The sequence below is a fragment of the Carassius auratus genome, chromosome 33 (assembly GCF_003368295.1).
Source record: "Carassius auratus strain Wakin chromosome 33, ASM336829v1, whole genome shotgun sequence".
Classification (NCBI taxonomy): domain Eukaryota; kingdom Metazoa; phylum Chordata; class Actinopteri; order Cypriniformes; family Cyprinidae; genus Carassius; species Carassius auratus.
The window spans coordinates 4,280,213-4,300,760 of NC_039275.1; the positions used below are offsets into that span (position 1 = coordinate 4,280,213).

Consider the following 20,548-nt stretch of genomic DNA (forward strand, 5'->3'; position numbering starts at 1 on the left):
AACTTTTTAAAAATGTATTTATTTAGTTATTTCCAACCACCAGTCTTTTCCAATCATGCGCTCAATTTTGTGTGTTCATAAACCAAATGCCACTAAAAAGTCACCAATTTTAGATTTTTGTAAATTTCTAAATGTATACTGTTTGGTCAAAAGCGGAAAACCTTGAGAAGATCATATCACAATCAAAGAGAGTGAAGTCGGAGGCGTCTCTCACCAGCAGAGAGATCTGTCCTTCTCTCACGATGTTCAGGATGTTCTGCGTCTTCTTGGCTTCCTCATCAGCTTCTCCAAACGTCCTCCAGGGCTTGTCCTGCTTCGGGGCTTTGTCCGGCTGGAGAGGGAGCGTGTCGGGTCGGTCGAGGTCCGGCTCGGATCCGTGAGCGCTCTGTGTCCTGAGATAGTCCTGATCCACAGACTTGGACTTCCTGATGTGTGGCCAGCTGACGGGAGAGAGCGCACAGAAGTGTGTCGCGTGGCTCCTCTTCTCTCGCGGCAGGCTGGACGTCTGCTGACCGGACTTGATGTACGGCACGTCCAGGATCTCGTCCATGTCCAGGTCGTAGTGCTCCAGCTCTCCGAACATCAGCAGGCCTCTGCTCTTGTCTTTGCTGATGTCTGCGGTCAGCTCGCCGCTCTTCTCCTCGCTCTCCGTCTCCTGCGGCTGGTGTTTGAGAGGAGACACACGCTTGACCGGCCGCAGCTTGCTGTAGACATCAGCGATGCCCGTGGGCTTGATTCCCGCTCCGTGTGACGCCGCACTACGAGCCCAGCTGATGGACGGAGCTGAAACACACGAGAGCGACCCGTCCTGATGTGAACATCGAAACACTGATGGAGGGAAATCACCCAGAACCCAACGAGCTGCGTTCACACTCACTGCAACGAGTCACGGGTATCTCCTTATACACAGGTGCTCGTCATATAATTAGAATGTCATTTATAAGTTGATTTATTTCTCTAATTCCATTCAAAAAGTGAAACTTGTATATTATATTCATTCATATACAAGTTTAATTTTTTGAATGGAATTAGTGAAAGAAATCAACTTTTTGATGATATTCTAATTATATGACATTCTAATTATATGACCAGCACATGTAATCATAAATTAAATTTTAATTTAAAATAAAAAAAAATAAAAAAGAGAAAAAATTTCAATCGTAAAAATTTAACTTTGAAATAAATCTTAAAATAAAAAAACAAAGCAGCTTCACACCAATAGATAAGAAATTTTAACTAAGTATAAATTATTAAAATAATATATAACTCACTAAAATCAAATAAAAGAGAAATTTTTATAATGTAAATGTAAAAAAAGAAAAGTTAAATCAAATCAGAAATATTAAAAAAATATATAAAATAGATTGTTACAAAGCAGCTTCACAGCATAATTTTTTTTAATAATTATAAATTAATCATTTTAAAATAAAAACAAAAAATCAATATAATGTAAAATGTAAAAAATATAATGTAAAAAATAACAAAAATCAAATCAGAAATATTAAAAATCTGAAATTTTACAAAAGAAACTGATTATACTGAGCAGCTTCGCAGCAATCACTAAGTAAATAACAGAATCAATAATTCTATAAATACATATTCATAATTTTAATATCCACATCAAACTGTTTAACTAGAGCAGTGTTTCCCAAACGAGTCTCACGAGCTAATTATCATACAAATCAAAATCTGAAATAACTTCATTTTGTAAAAATATGTTGAATAAAACACTTGCACAAAAATGTTATAAAAGGTACAATTTAAATAAATGTGTATAAAAGAAAAACAATAAAAATGCAATAATTCATAAAATTGAAAAGTTGAAATAAATTATTTTAAAGTAAAAACAGATTCAGTAAGTAATAAACAAAACAAAAGCACTGAGTCAATGATGCAAACTTCATTAAATATGAGACCAATTCACAGAAAGAGAATAGAGTCATTATTCAGTTCAGTTACATTCATTTCAAATCAACAATTCAATGTGATTTTTAATTCAGAATTCATTTTTTAATTCTAAAGCCATTCTACAGAAGCCAGGGGTGTCATAATTCAGCTAAGTTTAGAGTTCAGTAACAGTGAGCTTCAGTTATGAAGCAGCTCTATAGAAGGCAGTAGAAATGTTGTGACTCCTGTATAGATCTGAAGCTCTTCAGTACCTTGTCTCTCGTCGTTCGCTCCATCGTGTCTTCGGCACAGCTCAGGAATACTCTTGAACTGAGACAGGACACACATCAGACGGGTTATGAAACATGAAATATCTTATGTGTTTAGCAGCATGTCATGTGACCATTATCCAACATCACAGAATAGTTCATTACACCATTTAACATTTACATTTAAATAAATAGGTGTAACATAAAAATAAACTAAATAAAATACCAAAAAATAAAGAAACTATTTTAAAATGCAAACGTTTACGTAAAATGAAATCAAAAAGTACCATTTAAAGTTTTAAATAAAAAGCATATAAACAGAAAATAAAACAAAAAATTGACTATTATTATACCACAGAAATTAAATGTTGAAAAAAGTTTTTTTTTTAAATAAACAATAAGTACGGAAGTTCTAAGCAGCCATAAATTATAATTTTTTTTTCCTTTTTGTTTTCTCGTTATAACGACTTAATTTTCTCGTTATCTCGACATAACGAAAGTCGTTTTCTCGTTATAACGACTTATTTTTCTCGTTATCTCGACATAACGAAAGTCGTTTTCTCGTTATAACGACTTAATTTTCTCGTTATCTCGACATAACAAAAGTCGTTTTCTCGTTATAACGACTTATTTTTCTCGTTATCTCGACATAACGAAAGTTTGTTTTCTCGTTATAACGACATGACAGTTTTACTGTTGCTATAGTAACGAACTCAACTGTGACAGGCATCTGATGGACACCATGCAGGCGCTCTTACTGTAGCCTATATTTCAGCTAATTTAGCTTCGACTAGGTAATAACGTCTACAATACTGTACATAAATAAAGGCTGATCAATCACTGTTGATTTTTCCAGAGACAGTACAACGAACGTTTTGTTTTTGTAATTAACATGTTTAAATGGCAACACCGCGAAATTAGAGCTGCTTGGATTAAACTCACTTTTCATTTTCCCTTTATTTGAAATAAAATTATATATAATTTGTAATTTGTAGTAGTCATTATATAATGTAGCAGATATCATGTGTGTTACAAGCTTCTGTTTGAAAAGAGCGTCTTAGTGTAGGACTACGTGTGTGTGTCTGTGTGTGTGTGTGTGTGTGTGTAGAAAAAAACGATTACAACATTATAGAACAAAACTGAATTAAATTAACCCATGGATTTTACATCTACATCACATTTCTCATTAATATGGTTAACAATAAAGATTAGTAATAAGGAAAAGAAGCACATCAGCCTACATCGTTAAATCCCGTCCTACTGTAGATAAACAGAATACAGTGATGTCAACCTTGGTTTTGATAAGCAGTTATTTTATGACACAGAACGCTTGGTGAAACTCATGCATCTAGCAGGAACTTAATACACAAAATATTCATATTGATTCAAGCATTTAACATTTATGAATTAATTAAATGTCAGTAATGAAGACTGCACAAATTATAGCGATCAGGAGGAAGGTCCGCGTACAGTAAAGTGTATAGTATATAACACCCCATCAGTTATATTCAGGTCTATAGTGCCACCTGCTGGCACAGTTTTGTAACTTCTTAGAGAAAACTAAGTCGTTATAACGAGAAAACGAACTTCGTTATGTCGAGAAAACGAAGTCGTTATAATGAGAAAACGAACTTCGTTATGTCGAGAAAACGAGAAAACGAGAAAACGAAGTCGTTATAATGAGTAAACGAACTTCGTTATGTCGAGATAACAAGAAAATTAAGTCGTTATAACAAGAAAACAAGAAAAAAAAATATTATAATGCATGGCCGCTTAGAACTTCCGTAAATAATAGTTACAATACATTAATGAAATAATAAATGTAAAATTTAAACCTTTAATACATTTTAAAAGTTAAATTGTAATGTTAAATTAAAATAATTAAATCAATGAAAGTAAAAACTAATAAATTAAAAAAACTTTAGAAATATGTAATATTATTTGTTCAGCAGCATGTCATGTGAACATTAACCAATATCACAGAATAGTTAAACCATAAAACATAAAAATTTAATAAATAGGTGTAAAATAAAAAATAAACTAAATAAAAAATTATTTATAAAAAAATTATTTAAGAATTAAAAATTACAAATTTTAATAATTTTAAAATAACACTTTGTATTTAATCAAAAATTAGTAATTTAAATAAAAAATAAAATGCTTACTAAATATTGAATAATAAAATGTTAAATTCAAATAAATCAATTTTGAGATAACAACAAATCAAATTAAAACACTTAGTTAAAAGATTACAAACTTTATTAGATTATCTGCATGTCATGTGAACATTAACCGTCATTAGAGAACCGTGAATATGTGAAAGTGCTGATCATTTATTAATGTTTAATCTCAGTAGTAAATATATGAGCTCAAATGGGTTCAATCTTTAAAAACTGTCGACCGATTATCGGCACCGATATTAAGCTTTTTAATGGTTATCGGTATCATTTTCAAAACTGATTTGCCGATAAAATTATTTAAAATGATTTTCATCAAGTCAGAGCCCTTGTTATTCTCAGTTTTGATATTAATTTTTATTTTTTACACCAGATATACATATTGATTATTGATCTACTTATCTGTAATAATCGTATAATAAAGGTCGACCCCTATACTACACAACAGATTAATATGAAAAATGTTTCAAGTCTGTGTTCTGTGATACGATCACGTGGAATGAAGATCCATACAGCATGTTTAAACAGGTATAATAATAATAATAATAATAAAAAGATCATAAACTCACAGGTAAATCATCAGTGAAGTCAATCTCGTCCAGATCCAGGTATTCAGGAACGTCCATCTTCAGCCAGCATTCTGAGACACACACACACACACACACACACACATCATTACAGGGTCACACTGTCCAATACTGTACTACACTCGTGTGACGTCACTCCGAGTGCAGGGGGCGGGGTTTGGGCTCATACATCAGAACGGGATTGGATGGTGGGTTTGTGGGCGTGGCTATCAGAGCTGAACGTGAGTTAATTAAACTATGAAGTATCTATTTAACCACTGGTTAACATTAACCAGCATATGAGAGTTATTTATACTTTGAAGAAAATTCATAAATATTTTTTTTTTGCGTCCAGAATAAGTGATGGAGCTGTTAATAAGAGCAGAATCATGAAGAAAAGAGTCACTGATGCTCATGTTTCATATCCAACACAAAACAAACTGATGGATGTTCATGAGATGATGGAGATGCTGTCTGTCTGTGTGTGTCTGTCTCTCTCTCTCTCTCTCTCTCTCTCTCTCTCTGTGTCTTTTGTTTCTAGCATTAGCTTTAGCATCTCCCGTGCTCTCTCCGTGTTTCTCCGGTTTCCCGCGCGTCTCTCGGTCTCTCGTGTCGGATGTTGTGCGTGTGTCTGCCGTGACGTTACCTCGTTCCCGCTGCTGTCTGTCTCTCGCCGCTCGTCTGTCTGTGTTTCTGCCGATTAGCGGATCATCTGAAGAATGTGACACGAGCACGCGCCTCCCTCAGCGTCCTCAGCGCGCGCGGCCCCGACACACGCGCGCACACGCAGACACGCGCATGCGCCAGCAGAGGGCGACAGACACAAACAAACTCAAGCCCTAAAAAACATTCCCTTCATGAATCATTCTCAAGAATCTCTGGACATGATTTAACTCACACAGCTTATAAAAGTCTAACAATATTAATCTGTATTATCACCTTTTATCAAATAACACATCCTTGCTGAACAAAAGCATTTTTAAAAAAAGATAGAAAAAATTTACTTTTGAAGGGTAGTGTTGTTAGAAAATATTATTATTTTAAATAAATGCTCTTCTTTTTCACCGTATTCATAAAATAATCCTGATAAAAGTATCACAGGTTCCAAATATATATATATTGTGCAGCACAACTGTGTTCAACATTGATAATAATCAGAAATGTTTCTTGAGCAGTAAATCATCATATTATTCTGATTTCTGAAGATCATGTGACACTGAAGACTGGAGGAATGAATTCAAATTAAATTAAATTAAGATAATTTTGGATTCGTTAAAGAAACAATAAGGTTATTTCAATCAAATAATATTAATAACAAAAAATGATAGATTAATTTTAATTAATAATTAATAAAAATGTATTGTATTCATTTTATTTACAAATGAGGACAGTTTGGGATGTTTTCTCAGATTAATTCACTTCTGGCTACAACTTTGTCCTCAGAATATGGTTAATAAAGCAAAGCATTAAACCAAATACACATGAAACACATGAAAGTTAAGAAAACATATTCTCATCTGCGTTTATTCAAGTTTGTGCCTCCTAAACTAAAGGGATTTATAATATCAGCAACAACTCTGAAAAGAGGCTGAAAAAAGTAGACAGATAATATCAAACATTAATCTGAAAATTATGTTCATATTTTCAGCCTCTTATTAAACGTTCCTGTTTTTTTTTTTTTTTTTTTTTTTTTTTTTGCACACATCCCTAAAACTAAACCAAACTATTTGTAGAAACATTACAATTAACATAGATAATGCATTGAAAGAAAAAACACTACAACTACGACTGGATGGAGTTTTATCATTAAACAGAACTCCTTCTTAAAATAATGTTAATGGAATGTTCTTAGAACAATGTTCTCACAACGTTCCTCTGATGTTATTTGCGTGTTCTTAGACCTGTGTTCAGAAATCCTTCACTTTCAAAATGATAGCACAGCATGTTTGAACAGCGAGATGTTTTTAACATAAACACTGATGTTTTGAACATTGAGAGAACGTTCAAATGTAACGTTCTCATGATGGAATGTTTCAGTAACGATTTTACTTTGAGCGTTTAAAAACCCTTTGAAGTGATGCTTTCATAACGTTAGGAGACATTCTCCGAGCATGTTTTGATCCGTGTCTGTCATCATTATTTTCACAGATATTGGTTTTATTTCTGTGATCCTCAGCAGGTCGTGGTGATGTTCACTGCTCCTGGGTTCTCTCGAGTCCTAGTGTCTGTGAAGAGAAGGATTGCAGGATTGACACACGAGCTGGTTTCCTTCAGGTAAGATGAAGAAAGTGCATGACTTACGACGTCACGCTGCAGCCGGACACGTGCGCGTAGTTTCCGGTGTAGTGAATGTCACAGCGAACTACATTATTACTGAAGTCTGACTCTGACACCTGGAAGCCTGGGTTGACTGTGATCTGAAATAAAGCACATCAGACCCTTGAGAAGATCCTCAGAGCACCAGCAGCTCGTGTGGAGGATCTCTGACCTTCAGCGTGTAGCGTCCCGGCTGGACGTCTGTGATATCGATCCACTGACAGTCGATGTCTGCGCTGTAGGTGTCATAACATCCGGGACTCAAACCCTGCGATGGAGAATAATCACACTGTCTGTGTCGTCTGTGCTGTGTGTGTGTGTGTGTGTGTGGGTTATTACACACCTGTGTGTGAGACGTGCATGCGTAGCGGCGGTAGTGTCCGGGGTCACAGGACGTGTCCTCCAGACAGAAGCTGGCTTTATGACCCTCGGCGACGCGCTGCTGTGTGCTGGAGTCCAGCAGGTCGTAATGACAGAACTCATTCATGCTGTGATAGTGACTGAGCACACACACACACACACACACACACACACACACACACACACACACACACACACCGACTCTTATGTAGAACAGGAGCAGATTATTCACCATTCAAAGGTTTTGGGTTATTAGTCTCTTCTGCTCATCAGAGGTGCATTTATTTGATCATAAATACAGTAAAATTTTGAAATATTATTATAATTTAAAATATCTGTGTTTTATGTGAATATCTGTTAAAGTGTAATTTATTTCTGTGATCAAAGCTGCATTTTTAAATTAAAAATACAGTAAGAATAGTGAAATATTATTCTAATGTAAATCCTCTGTTTTCTGAGTGAATCTGTGTTAAAGTGTAATGTATTTCTGTGATGCTCCGCTGTATTTTCAGCATCATTCCTCCAGTCTTCAGTGTCACATGATCTTCAGAAATCATGAAAATATGATGATTTACTGCTTGATTTCTGATTATTAGCAATGTTCCAGTTGTGGAAACTGATATTGTATTTTTCAGGATTCACAGATGAACAGAAAGTTCAGAAGAACAGCATTGATTTGTTTGTAACATGTTTGCACTGATCGATTTAACACATCCTTGCTGAATTGATTTTAAACTAGTGTACATTCAAATATTTTCTTTTGCATCACGCTATGAATAACTTGTAAATACATTTCTCCTCACTTGTGACAGCTGTGCCATTCCCAGGTGTATCTGGGTCTGCTGGGAAGAAAGTCTGCGGTTCCCTGGTTCTTCACGCGCTGGGGGAACCTCAGCAGAACCCTGGTGTCGTAATCTCGAGCGTTTGCAGCAGAACTGAGGAACACAGAGGAGATTTCAGAAATCTCTTAGAACAGTGTTCTCCACGCCTCCTCGCGAGGTCATCTGGATGTTCTCCATAATATTCTTCAGTAATAACAATAGAATGCTCTCATAATGTCTTTCAAAATCTAGAATGGAATGTTCGTATCAAGGAAAAAAAAGTTCTTTAAACATAAAGAAATTGGAGTTTAGATGTCGAGAGAACATTCAGATGTAACTTTCTCAAAATGATAGAATGGAATGTTTCTCTAACGTTCACATAACCAAAAAGAAACGTTCTTAATGCAATAAAACACTGGATGTTTCGAAAGCCTAAAAAGAAATAACAGTTTTAAAATTATAAAATGTATATGTTTGCATAAAAAAGAAGAAACGTTCTTTAGATGTAAAATTGGGTGTTCTAAATGTTAAGAGAGCATTCAGATGTTCTCATGTTTGCAAAATGATACGAAGGAATGTTTCTCTAATGTTTGTTTAAACTGTATAGATAGATAGATAGATAGATAGATAGATAGATAGATAGATAGATAGATAGATAGATAGATAGATAGATAGATAGATAGATAGATAGATAGATAGATAAAATACAGAATAGAATGTTTCTCAAAAAATGTAATAAACAAGAAAAAAAATTCAAACTTCTAACGCTCACATAACCCAGAAAAAACGTTCTTGAGATGTAAAAACAAGCATGTTTTAGATGTTGAGAGCACATTCAGAGTTCCAGAGGACAGAAGGAACACACCTGGCCAGACAGTTCTCCTCGGCCGCGCACCGGAGGCTGTACACGGGCGCTCTCTGGACATACGTGGACACCTGGATCATGTAGGGGTCCACCACCAGATCCGGGAGACCTGTGCAAATCCACCACCATCATCATCATCATCATCATCATCATGAGCTCACAGACTCATGACACGCACTTCTCACCGTTCTGGAAGTATCTGGTTCCGTATCCGTGGTGCCTCAGCGCGCTTCTCGGTCTGGGTCTGTAGTACGAGTCGTAGTAGTTGTAGTGTGGACTATAGGGAGCGTTCCTGACGGATTTGTAGGGATCGTAGGGGTCATCGGACACCATCCGGTCAGTAGAGTCCGCGCTGGTGTTCTGTCGGTCTGTGATCACGGTCACCGGCGCGGATTCTGCTCGGCTCGCCTCTCTTCGTCCCGGAGGCACGTACCGGGACCCCGGGCTTACCAGCTGGTACGCGCGCCCGTTGTTCGTCCATCGCGTCCGCGCGCGCTGCGCACCTGCTTCGTGCTGCGATCCACGGTGAAGCTGAGAGAACACCGACAGAAACAGCAGCACCACACCGAACCGAGCCATGATCCGCGAGCCTCGAGCTCCCGGTGCAGCAGAATGAGTGAAGATGAAGATCTGATGAAGATGAGATGAGGAGGAGCTGCTGAAGCTGCTGCGCGTGCACGAGTTCCTCTGGAGCAGTTTCAGAGTTACACTGTAACATATTACACAACAACAGCATTGCTTCATTATATATGAGCTCACCTGCATTATACAATCATTACAAATGATCATTTACATAAGATGAACTCGACCTTGTATTTTCTTCCAAACCTGAATGATTTCTTCTGTGGAGCATTTACTTTGTGAAATGTTGCTGATGAAACATGAAATCATGAACCAATTAAAAACGGAGATTTTTTTTTTTTTAAAGAGAAAAGAGACTTTATGTTCACATACATTTTGTAATTTATTCACACACATATCAGTCAATCAATATTTTGTAAAGACAAAAAGACTTTTTTCACAGTTCTGAGAAAATTATAATTTTTCCTGAGAATAGCAAGTTATAAATGCAGAATTGTAAACTTGCAATTTTGACAAAAAAAGTTATAGTCGCAGTTACTTTTTACTTCAATGCAGAAAGGGCTTCAATATATAACAAAACCCTGAATAATTCTTCAGAAGAAAGAAATATAATTGTTATTTGTCACTTTGGGAGCAGAAGAGCAGATGGTCATTGTGCTGTGTTCACAGAGTCAGATTTCTCTGAAATAATAACCAGTGAAGAGATGATTTATAAAGTGCTTTTATTTTTAATCAAAGGTAGTAGTAAAATCCTACGACTGTGTTCTTCCAGGAGCAGAACGTGGTGTTTGTTTGTCATCTTCTCATCACTCTCTTCACTGGGTTTGGCTGGATTTGAGTCTGATGTTCTGCTGGTGATAGAGGTTTCTTCTGTCCTCACCAGCAGCAGTGAAACTCCGTCTGTGTGTTAAAGGTGTAAAGACCTCTGCTCATTAAGCTGAAGTAAAAGCCTGGTCTCACGCCACACGTCCAGGATCACGCCGTACACCTCAGTGTTCTTCACTCAGCAGCTCAGTGAAAGCTGAGACCCTCCTGAACCAGACACGTTTAAAGATTAAAGTGGAGGTGCTGTGAATATAAGGGCGTCTCAATGAGCTGCAGATGTGTGGCGTCGATCTGAAGACTTTAATCTGCACTAATGAGACGGGACAGGACGTATAAAAACATGGAAACACCAGCGGGACGTTCACCTGAGATGTGCTCTCACTTTCACTGAAGCTCATATAATCACTGCTGAGACCAGCATTCTCTCACGTCCTCCTGACGGGGTTATAGCCTGAAGGACCACAAAACCAGGCCAAAAAATCTTTCAAGTTCTTCAAATGAATTCTTAGCAATGCATATTATTAATCAGAAATTAAGTTTTAAGTAAATATCTTCATGAAACATGATCTTAACTTAATATCCTAATGATCTTTGGCATGAAAGAGAAATGTATCATTTTGACCCAAACAATGAATGAAGAGATAAAAGAGTTGAGACTTTTTTCAGTTATTTTTACTCCATGGTGAACACATTTACACACATCTGTGTGTGTCTGTGCCAAACTCACCATCAGTGTTTTCACAGGTCAGAGGTCAGAGGTCAGAGTTCAAACTCACACACGTCTGTCACTCAATAAACACACGTTCAGATGCAGAGGACTTCATGTTTTTAATCAGTACATAAATACATTTTCCGTCATCTACCGTGTGACATCTTTAAAATCATCTTAGAAAATATCAAAAATATGCATATTGTATCTGAAGGCTTTCTTTACAAAAACACAGAAGTTGTCTGCAGACGTGTGACTCTGTGGTGCGTCTGGTTCTGGGGCTCGTCTCCTGTGTGATCTCCGTCAGGATCGCGTGCTCCTCGGGTCGCTCTGTCAGGAAGCACGAGCACCAGCTGAAGAAGATCTGAGTTCGAGAGACCTGCACACACACACACACACACACACACACAGAAGGAGCAGAGATGAGACGCTGCTGTGTAGGAGATGAATACTGATTTCTGTCCTCCCACTGATCTGCAGATGAGCTTCTCTCAAACACACGCAACAGCTCTGCTCCTCACAATCTCCTCACATCTCGCTCTAAAGATTTTGAATAAGAACTTATTTTCTGATGTTTTGTTTTTTTATTTAGATATATATATATATTAAGCTTTAGTTATTTACAAATATGAGGAATGCTGCCTTGGAAACTACATATGTTCTTGATTTAAAGCAATTCATTGTTTTATTGTGTTGCTTTGTTAACTAGCTGAAATAACATGTGTATTTCAGTTAATTGTTTTTATTTCAAGTAATTATTTTTGTTTATTTTTTTTATTGTGTTGCCTTGGAAAATAGCTGAAATTAAATATATATTTCAGTTAATTAAAAAACATTTTATTTAAAGTATTATTTTATTGTTTTATTTACTGTTTTTTTTAATCGTGTTACTTTGTTAACGAGCTGAAATAAAATGTATATTTCAGTTCATTAAAAAAAAATGATTTCAAGTAATTAATTTTTTCATGTTTTGTGTTGCCTTAGAAACTAGCTGAAATAAAGTGTATATTTATTTCAGTAAATCTTTTTTATGTCAAGTATTGAACTCTTTTATGCTGTATTCAGAATTAATTGCATCTGCTCATGATCATCTCTTCATCATCTCTGATGTTTTCATCTCATTGCTGAAATAATTCAGATATTTAATGAACATTTTCACATTTCCACAGTTTTCATCCAAGTTGATAGCGGTGATAAATAAACTGTTTTACATTCTCATTTTCTCCAAAACTAGCAAAAGATAAAATCCATGATAGTGTTTCTACGCTTTTTTTCTTTCTTTTTTTACGTCTTTTACAACCTGATGAATCCGATCATCAAAATGTTTTCAGCTTTTGACTCAAACACATAGAGTCTATAATCCATAATAACACTTCCTCCAGTGAAGACGTGTTCTGGTCTGAATCAGGAGAGAAATCTGCACAGATCAAGCAGCGTTTACACAGATCTGTGAGAGACAACAGCAGAACACGTCTTCACTGGAGGAAGTGTTTGAGTTAAAATCTGTGTTTCATTTTTTGTCTTCTCCAGATGTTCACTGATGGACTGGAGTGCTGACGGCACCCATTCATTCTGACGGCACCCATTCACTGCAGAGCATCCATTGATGAGACACTGATGCAGTGCTGCATTTCTACAAACCTGATGAAGACACACACTCCTCCTGATCACTTCTGGCTGAATTATTCCTTGACTGATGAAGGAAAGGCCTGCTGCTCTTACCCTTCGTCTGTCGTACAGCGTCTCTCCAAACACAAATACAAGTTCAGCCTCAGTCTGCGTCAGACAGTGGTGCTGGTGGACTTGCGTAAAATGGTCTTCTGTGGTTTCTGCGAGGGGAAGGCGAGTGCACCGTTCTGCAGGAGCGTCTGATGGACGGGGCTGTGTCTGGCGTCGATCGCTCCGCTGTGTAAGTGCAGATCTGTGCCGTCCACGTCACACTGCAGGTCACAGTCGGGGCAGTAGCCGTGATACTGGACCTTCTCACTGAAGCGCACGCGCTCCCTCGTGGTCTGAGCACAGCGGCCGGCGTGACCTTTCACCTCCACAGAGTCTCTGAGCGGCGCTCCGCTGGCCGGGATCTCCTGGGCTCTGGACGCCGAGGGTCTCTTCAGGACGGCTGGGGGTCTGAAGAGCGTCTCCTCGGGGTAGATCTTGACGCTGGACGCCGTGGTGGTGCTGCTGCTGGAGCTGCTGTTGGAGCTGTCCATCAGATCCTCCTCCAGACGGAGGTCAGAGGTCAAGCAGTCGATCTCCTCCACCACCTGAGGACCAGCGAGAGTCAAGCGTGAGACGAGCTCAGAAACCAGAAAACACACGAGTCGTTATGTAACTGCAATATGCAATCGATATCTGAATAATCAGGCGTCATAAATGACCTCTGAAGTTCAACATAAAGAACATAAAGCTGCATATGGATGCATTTGAACCCAACAGACTTACAGAACAGAAAAAGAGCAACTCATCTCCTGCTGCCATCATAAATGTGCACAGAATTATAATAATGTACACTTGTACACTTGTGAACACTGACCCTAACTCAATCCTAATTCTGAACAAAACCAGGAAATATTTAACAACTCAATTAATAACTATAATCTGCAACTACATCCACATGCATACTTTTTTTTATATTTGTTTTAAATAAATTTTATACGTTATAACATGTCGGAGTGTTCTGAACAGAATGTAACATTCCTGTAACGTTCATATAACCAAGAAAAAACGTTTATAAAACAATAAAAACGTGCATTTGAAGCCAGAGAGCACAGGGACATCTGTTGAAGATCAGTTTGACATCTAATCGAAATCATTTGAAAGACATCTTCTAAACTCTATTTGACATCTGATCCCGCCTGCGGATGTAAACGTGACGTCACACGGACGTCACTGAGATGCACGTGTGATATCAGCGAACATTCAGAAAGAAAGCTCTTATAACATATTTCTGTTCAGTTTCTGTCTCCTGAAGCGATGTGTAGCAGACCTTGACTGCGTGAAGTGTGTTTATATCATCGCTATATTATCACACAGTTGTAATCTGATAAATACGGCTGTAATGCCTGAAGATATTCAAGTTATAATAAACACTAACATCACTGTTTTTTGAAAAGCTATTATACTGTAGATATCGTTGTTTGATGCAAATGTTTAGTTTAATATAAAAAATAGAATATTGCTGCTTTATTGTGATATCTGATATCTGAGAGACCCAGTGTACTCATGAATACTGAATGAATGATTGAATGAATGACAGCTGTCAATCACATCAAACACGCGAGTCAGAAAAGAGTCGACTCTTTGATTCTGATTCCCTCGAATGATGATGTCGAGCATCAGAGACAGTAAATGTCATGTTTACACGAGGCCTCGATGGACATGAACATCAGATGAGCACCTCATCTTCATCATCATCATCTTCATCATCAGCAGCGCTTATAACGCCGTGTTCACGCACCTCTTTGAGCTCCTTCGCCACATCCTTCAGGTCTCCCAAGATGTGCTCGAGATCCTTCACGATGCACCTGATCTGTCGCTTGACTTTAACTTTTTTCACGCCTCCGTCCGCGTCCGCCGCCGCGCTCCCGGACATCCTCCGAGCCGGACCGGGTCACGGGTGTCCTCTCGGGAAGATCACGCATGTCAATGCTCGCATGTTTTCCTCCAGATGCTGAAGAATCTCGAGCTGCGCGTCCCGGTGAAGCCGCGCATGCGCGCTCCCTGCACACACACTGATGCTGGAAACCACAGACAAACAGAACACATATTAGAAATCATCATCAGTCCTGAGTCATGAGTCAGTCCTCCTCTATCTGTGAGATCAGCTGTGTGCCAGCACGCTAACATAGGGAACGTTTTGCTAACTAACGTTACCATGAACATCCTGTTCTTAAAAAAAAAATCGTTTTCTTTGTTATGCGAATATGAAGGAAACATTCCATTTATCATTTTTGCAGACATCCTGGAAACGTTACTCTCGAATGTTCTCTGAACGTTCTGAAACAAGAAGTAACATTTCAAAAAACGTTATGAACCAACTAAAATGTCTCAGAAAATAACGTTTTGAGAACATTATTAAAGACCAGATAAATTTGAACAAACATTAATGTTACTGGAAGAACGTCTTCCAGAGGTCTGCTCAAGATCGCTTAAAGGGACAGTTCACCTAAAATGAAAATCACCTCATGTTTTACTCACCCTCAGGCAGGGACGGACTGGGAATAAAAAACGGCCCTGGACTTTGACTAAACCCGGCCCAAAGCAATCGGCGCGGAAACTCACAACAGTCTGTCTGCGCCATCTTTGTGTACGGTTGATTTAAACACTCAACTTCAACACTCTCTGTACTGTCAGGAATTTTGTCTTCTTCTGAGGGTGGATAAAAAAAAACAAAAAAAAAAACTCTAGGCTGTGACTATCTGACTTGGAGATATTTAAAGTTGATCTGGAGTGAGTGTCTTTCTCTGCTCTTGGTCTAAGCTCAACCTGAATCAACAAATTATGAAATGGATTAAAAAAAAGAAAAAAGAAAAAAAGATTTTATTGAAAGATAACATGGAATAGATTATATAATATGCTGTTATAACAGCATATTATTCCATGCTGTCTTAAAATTAATTTATTAGTTAATTAATCTTACCGCACAAATAATAATACCACATCTAAATGAAAATACACCATTACAAATGTAACTTCTGTATTCAAAATCATCAAAGTTTGTAAGCATTAACTGTAACGTTACCAACATTTTTAAAAGTAAAAGCACAAAATATTTCTTAATATTAGCTACTGCATGTGGCATTTTACAGCTAAAATGTTGAAGTTTAGCTGTTTTAACTACTGTAATCATTAAAAATGTAGAAACCTGAATATCACTTCCTAACATCATCCCTAGCAAGTAACTCTTTCTCCTCTCATGTTCCATACTTACTGTATTTTCCGGACTATAAATCACACTTTTACCGGCCCTTCTCCAGATCACACAGATGGCCAGTCAGCCCCTTTTCTTGGATTTTTCAAAGTGGAAAGCGGGTTCTCGAATCATTTGAGTCAGTTTGAGGATCGCGAATCATTTGAATCAGTTCGGGAGTTCGGAGCGGGTTCGCGAATCATTTAAGTCAATTCGGGAGTCCAAAGCGGGTTCGCAAATAATTTGAGTCAGTTTGGGGATCGCGAATCATTTCAATCATTTCGGGAGTCCGGAGCGAGTTTGTGAATCATTTGAGTCAGCAATACGCGATCACGAATCATTTGAGTCAGTTCGGGAGTTCGTAGCGGGTTCGCGAATCATTTGAGTCAATTCGGGAGTTCAAAGCGGGTTCGCGAATCATTTGAGTCACTTTGGGGATCGCGAATCATTTGAGTCTGTTCGGGAGTTCGTAACGGGTTCGCGAATCATTTGAGTCAATTCGGGAGTTCAAAGCGGGTTCGCGAATCATTTGAGTCAGTTTGGGGATCGCGAATCATTTGAGTCAGTTAGGGAGTTCAAAGCGGGTTTGTGAATCATTTGAGTCAGTTTGGGGATCGCGAATCATTTGAGTCAGTTCGGGAGTTCAAAGCGGGTTTGTGAATCATTTGAGTCAGTTTGGGGATCGCGAATCATTTGAGTCAGTTCGGGAGTTCAAAGCGGGTTCGCGAATCATTTGAGTCAGTTTGGGGATCGCGAATCATTTGAGTCAGTTCGGGAGTTCAAAGCGGGTTTGTGAATCATTTGAGTCAGTTTGGGGATCGCGAATCATTTGAGTCTCCTGTGTTCTGATTGGTGGATGATGATGATGAGTGGATAAAGACTAGAGCAATCAAATAGTGAGATAGTGATCTCCTCACCTGGTGATGTTCGTGGACAGGGATGGACTGGAAATAAATCCCGGTCCAAAGCAATTGGCGCGGATACTCGACAACAGTCTGTCTGCGCCATCTTTGTATACTGTTGATTTAAACACTCAACTTAAACACTCTCTGTACTGTCAGGTATTTTGTCTTCTTCTGAGGGTGGATTGACAAAAAAAAAAAAAAAAAAAAAAAAACTCTAGGATGTGACTATCTGGCTTGGGGCGCTTTCATTATTTTAAAAGTTGAGCTGAAGTGAGTGTCTTTCTCTGCTCTTGGTCTAAGCCCAACCTGAATAAACAAATTATGAAATGGATTAAAACAAAGAAACAGGTTTTTATTCCAAGATAGCATGGAATAAATTATATATTATGCTCTTATAACAGTAACTTATGTTATAACAGTAACTGTTATAACCTCTTCATGACGTTACCAACATTTTTAAAAGTAAAAGCACAAAATATTTCTCAATATTAGCTACTGCATGTGGCATTTTACAGCTAAAATGTTGAAGTTTAGCTGTTTTAACTACTGTAATCATTAAAAATGTAGCAACCTGAATATCACTTCCTAAAATCATCCCTAGCAAGTAACTCTTTCTCCTCTCATGTTCCATACTTTCTGTATTTTCTGGACTATAAGTCACACTTTTTTTCATAATATGGCTGGTCCTGCGACTTATAGTCAGGTGGGACTTATTTATCAAAATTAATTTGACATGACCCAAGAGAAAACATTACTGTCTCCAGCCGCGAGAGGGCGCTGTATGCTGCTCAGTGCTCCTGTAGTCTACACTGAAAAAAAGAGCGCCCTCTCGCGGCTGTACACGGTAATGTTTTCTCTTGGTTCTTGGTTCTAAATAAATGCGACTTACAATCCAGTGCGATTTATATGTTTTTTTCCTCGTCATGACGTATTTTTGGACTGATGCGACTTATACTAAGGTGCGACTTATAGTCTGAATGAGGTGATGTCTGCGTGTGGGTGGTCCTGGAGTACCAGCCGTTCTGTGATTCTCCAGATCACACAGATGGCCAGTCTGCCCCTGCCCTCAAGTCATCCTAGATATATATGACTTCCTTCTTTTAGACGAATCCAACCGGAGTTATATAAAAAAAAACGTCCTGGCTCTTCCAAGCTTTATAATAGCAGTGAATTTGTGTTATTTTTCAATAATCCAAAAGAAGTACAATAAAGCGCATCAATACATCATAAGAAGTGTCTCACACGGCGCTAGGAGTGAATAAAGGCCTCCTGAAGCGAATCAATGTGTTTTTGTAAGAAAAATATCCATATTTAAAACTTTATAAACTGTCATACTGTTCAATCCAGCGGATGATGTAGACGTAGCGTAACTCAAATACTGTAGCGCAACAGAGAAAACGAATTAGAAGAAAATAAAATTTGGGAGGATTTCTATATAAACCGAGAGGAGACTTTGCTTCTGTTGCTTCTGTAAACAAACATAGGTTGTCACAAGACTAGCTTTTTCTCACCTGAGCTTACGCTACAACTACGTTATCTTCTTGGAATGGCTTGAAGCTAGAGATTACAGTTTGTAACGTTTTAAATATGGATATCTTTCTTAATTTCCTGTTAGCTGGGATTACACATTACAGTGGCACACATAAATTATAAATACACATGCAATTCAATCATGCTGCTTTAAAAAAATCTGTTTTGTAATATCAAACATACAATATCGGGGCCCCGCGCTTTGGCAGCCAATCAGAAACGTTCTTTGCCTGTCAGTCACTTTAGGTACAGAGTTTCCGACATCGGGTTGGTTGACAGATTTTTAGAGGGCGGGGTTTATCGGAGAAAAGGTGCATGTTAACTCCCGCAATTTAACTAATCTAACAAAGAATAATCAAATAAAATAAAAATATTAGAACGAAATGTTTAAACCTACCAATATAGTATTTTAAGTCAAATTATTCTATATTTACACAAACAGTCAGTTTGTTTTCTATTAAATATGACAATGCTATTGTTGGTTATATATGCAAACATTACATTCAAATGTATATTCCTTGAGAAGCATACATTTCGCAATTTTACACCTTAACACTCATTAACAGCAGCTTTGACACCGTTTATATTATATTTGTATTCATCAATATAAATATAACGCGCGCAGATAAGTGTGACGTGTGGCTCGGTGGACTGAAGACGCGCGAATCTGATTGGCCGCTGTTCGGTGACGTCAGCGTTCCGTTCACGGAAGTCACGGCGGAGCGTCTCTTTTCATTTTCAGCAGACTTTCAGAAACTGATCTGGGGTGCATTTACCAAAATCATAGTTGCAATACAATTTCCCATTGCCAACCAACTAAGTTGCTAACAGGAGGTCAGTTTGTCATCATAAACTCACGCAAATATGTCAACGCAGAATACAGTCTATGCGCAGATCCCATTCATAGAGAAATTAATAATTGTTGCATGAGTTTAATGCTTTTTCTGTGCAGTAAATATAGGAAATAAACCACACACTTCTGTATTATTTGCATTTTGTTGTGAAAGTTACTGCTGACGCATGGATTTAGAAGTTTTAGTTTTATTAAAGTGCATTATTTTGAGTTTAAAGCCTCTCTTAATTACTAAAGCGTGTTGTTTGGTGCAGCTTTTCTGTCGATCAAAGTGCAAACAGCTGATCCTGCGCTCATGATAGTGTTATTCAGCTTAGATCAGGCTGGTATTCATAAATCACTCAGGTAATTGTGTTAATCATGTTAATTTAGTGTGTTTCGCAGGTTTGAGGAGGCAATATGCGCTGGGAGCCGCTGTCATCGGCGAGTCGCTCTGATCGGATCATTGATTCAGTTCAACTGAGTCGCGGCTCATGATTCACTCTCTGTTCTTCATACAGTCCGTGATCTGGGAGGAGATATTAAAGGAGCTGTTTTAATGCATGCATTATTCTTTATAATATGTCTTGTATGTACTGAACTGAATGTACTCATGAAGTACTCATCCTCACCTCTGACCCTGACTGAGTGAAGCCTCTCAGATCTGCTGCAGAGTTTGTGTCTGTGTCATGAAGTGTGTCTGGAGAACGAAGGGCTGTTCGAGGTGTGTAGAGGACACGAGGCTCATGGGGTCAGACACATGAACGTATCCTGTACCTTGAATGGATTAACTGCAGTTTAGATAAAAGTGTGTAATGAATGCAGAACGCTCATCTGAAACTCATCCGCTCCTGTTTGTGTTTCTAATAGAAGTCCTGCTCTGCTGAAACTGATGAACTCTGTGGGAGAAGATCAGCAGCAGAAATAGATCCATGACTCACTCTTACACACTCATTATATCTGTCTGTATGTGTGTGTGTGTGTGATTCTGAGTC

At 38.0% G+C, this 20,548-nt stretch overlaps 3 protein-coding genes across 4 annotated transcripts in view; all 3 read right to left on the reverse strand.

Annotated features, from left to right (window-relative positions):
• Positions 1–4,959, reverse strand: part of LOC113052820 (uncharacterized) — a 15,359-nt gene extending 10,400 nt beyond the window's left edge. Inside the window, exons 1-3 of the mRNA XM_026217273.1 lie at positions 4,903–4,959; positions 2,160–2,217; positions 162–783 (exon numbers count right to left, since the gene is read on the reverse strand). Of these exons, the coding sequence (XP_026073058.1) occupies positions 162–783; positions 2,160–2,217; positions 4,903–4,959 (737 nt within the window). The remainder of the gene's footprint in view (positions 1–161; positions 784–2,159; positions 2,218–4,902) is intronic.
• Positions 4,960–6,612: 1,653 nt separating this feature from the next.
• On the reverse strand, positions 6,613–9,977 carry LOC113052788 (protein-lysine 6-oxidase-like). Its single transcript, XM_026217239.1, has 7 exons — positions 9,447–9,977; positions 9,262–9,370; positions 8,379–8,510; positions 7,559–7,715; positions 7,388–7,483; positions 7,201–7,316; positions 6,613–7,124 (listed from the first exon to the last, which is right to left on the reverse strand). Exons 1-7 carry the CDS (start codon positions 9,838–9,840, stop codon positions 7,118–7,120), a joined length of 1,011 nt encoding a protein of 336 aa, XP_026073024.1. The 5' UTR covers positions 9,841–9,977; the 3' UTR covers positions 6,613–7,117.
• A 1,428-nt stretch (positions 9,978–11,405) lies between these two features.
• Positions 11,406–15,448, reverse strand: LOC113052790 (protein Largen-like). Of its 2 annotated transcripts, none has more exons than XM_026217241.1 (3): positions 14,835–15,448; positions 13,100–13,641; positions 11,406–11,756 (listed from the first exon to the last, which is right to left on the reverse strand). In XM_026217241.1, exons 1-2 carry the CDS (start codon positions 14,967–14,969, stop codon positions 13,159–13,161), a joined length of 618 nt encoding a protein of 205 aa, XP_026073026.1. In that variant the 5' UTR covers positions 14,970–15,448; the 3' UTR covers positions 11,406–11,756; positions 13,100–13,158. The 2 variants fall into 2 exon arrangements, with proteins under 2 accessions (XP_026073026.1, XP_026073025.1); XM_026217240.1 differs by having other exon boundaries at positions 13,019–13,641.
• Between the last annotated feature and the right edge of the window lie 5,100 nt (positions 15,449–20,548).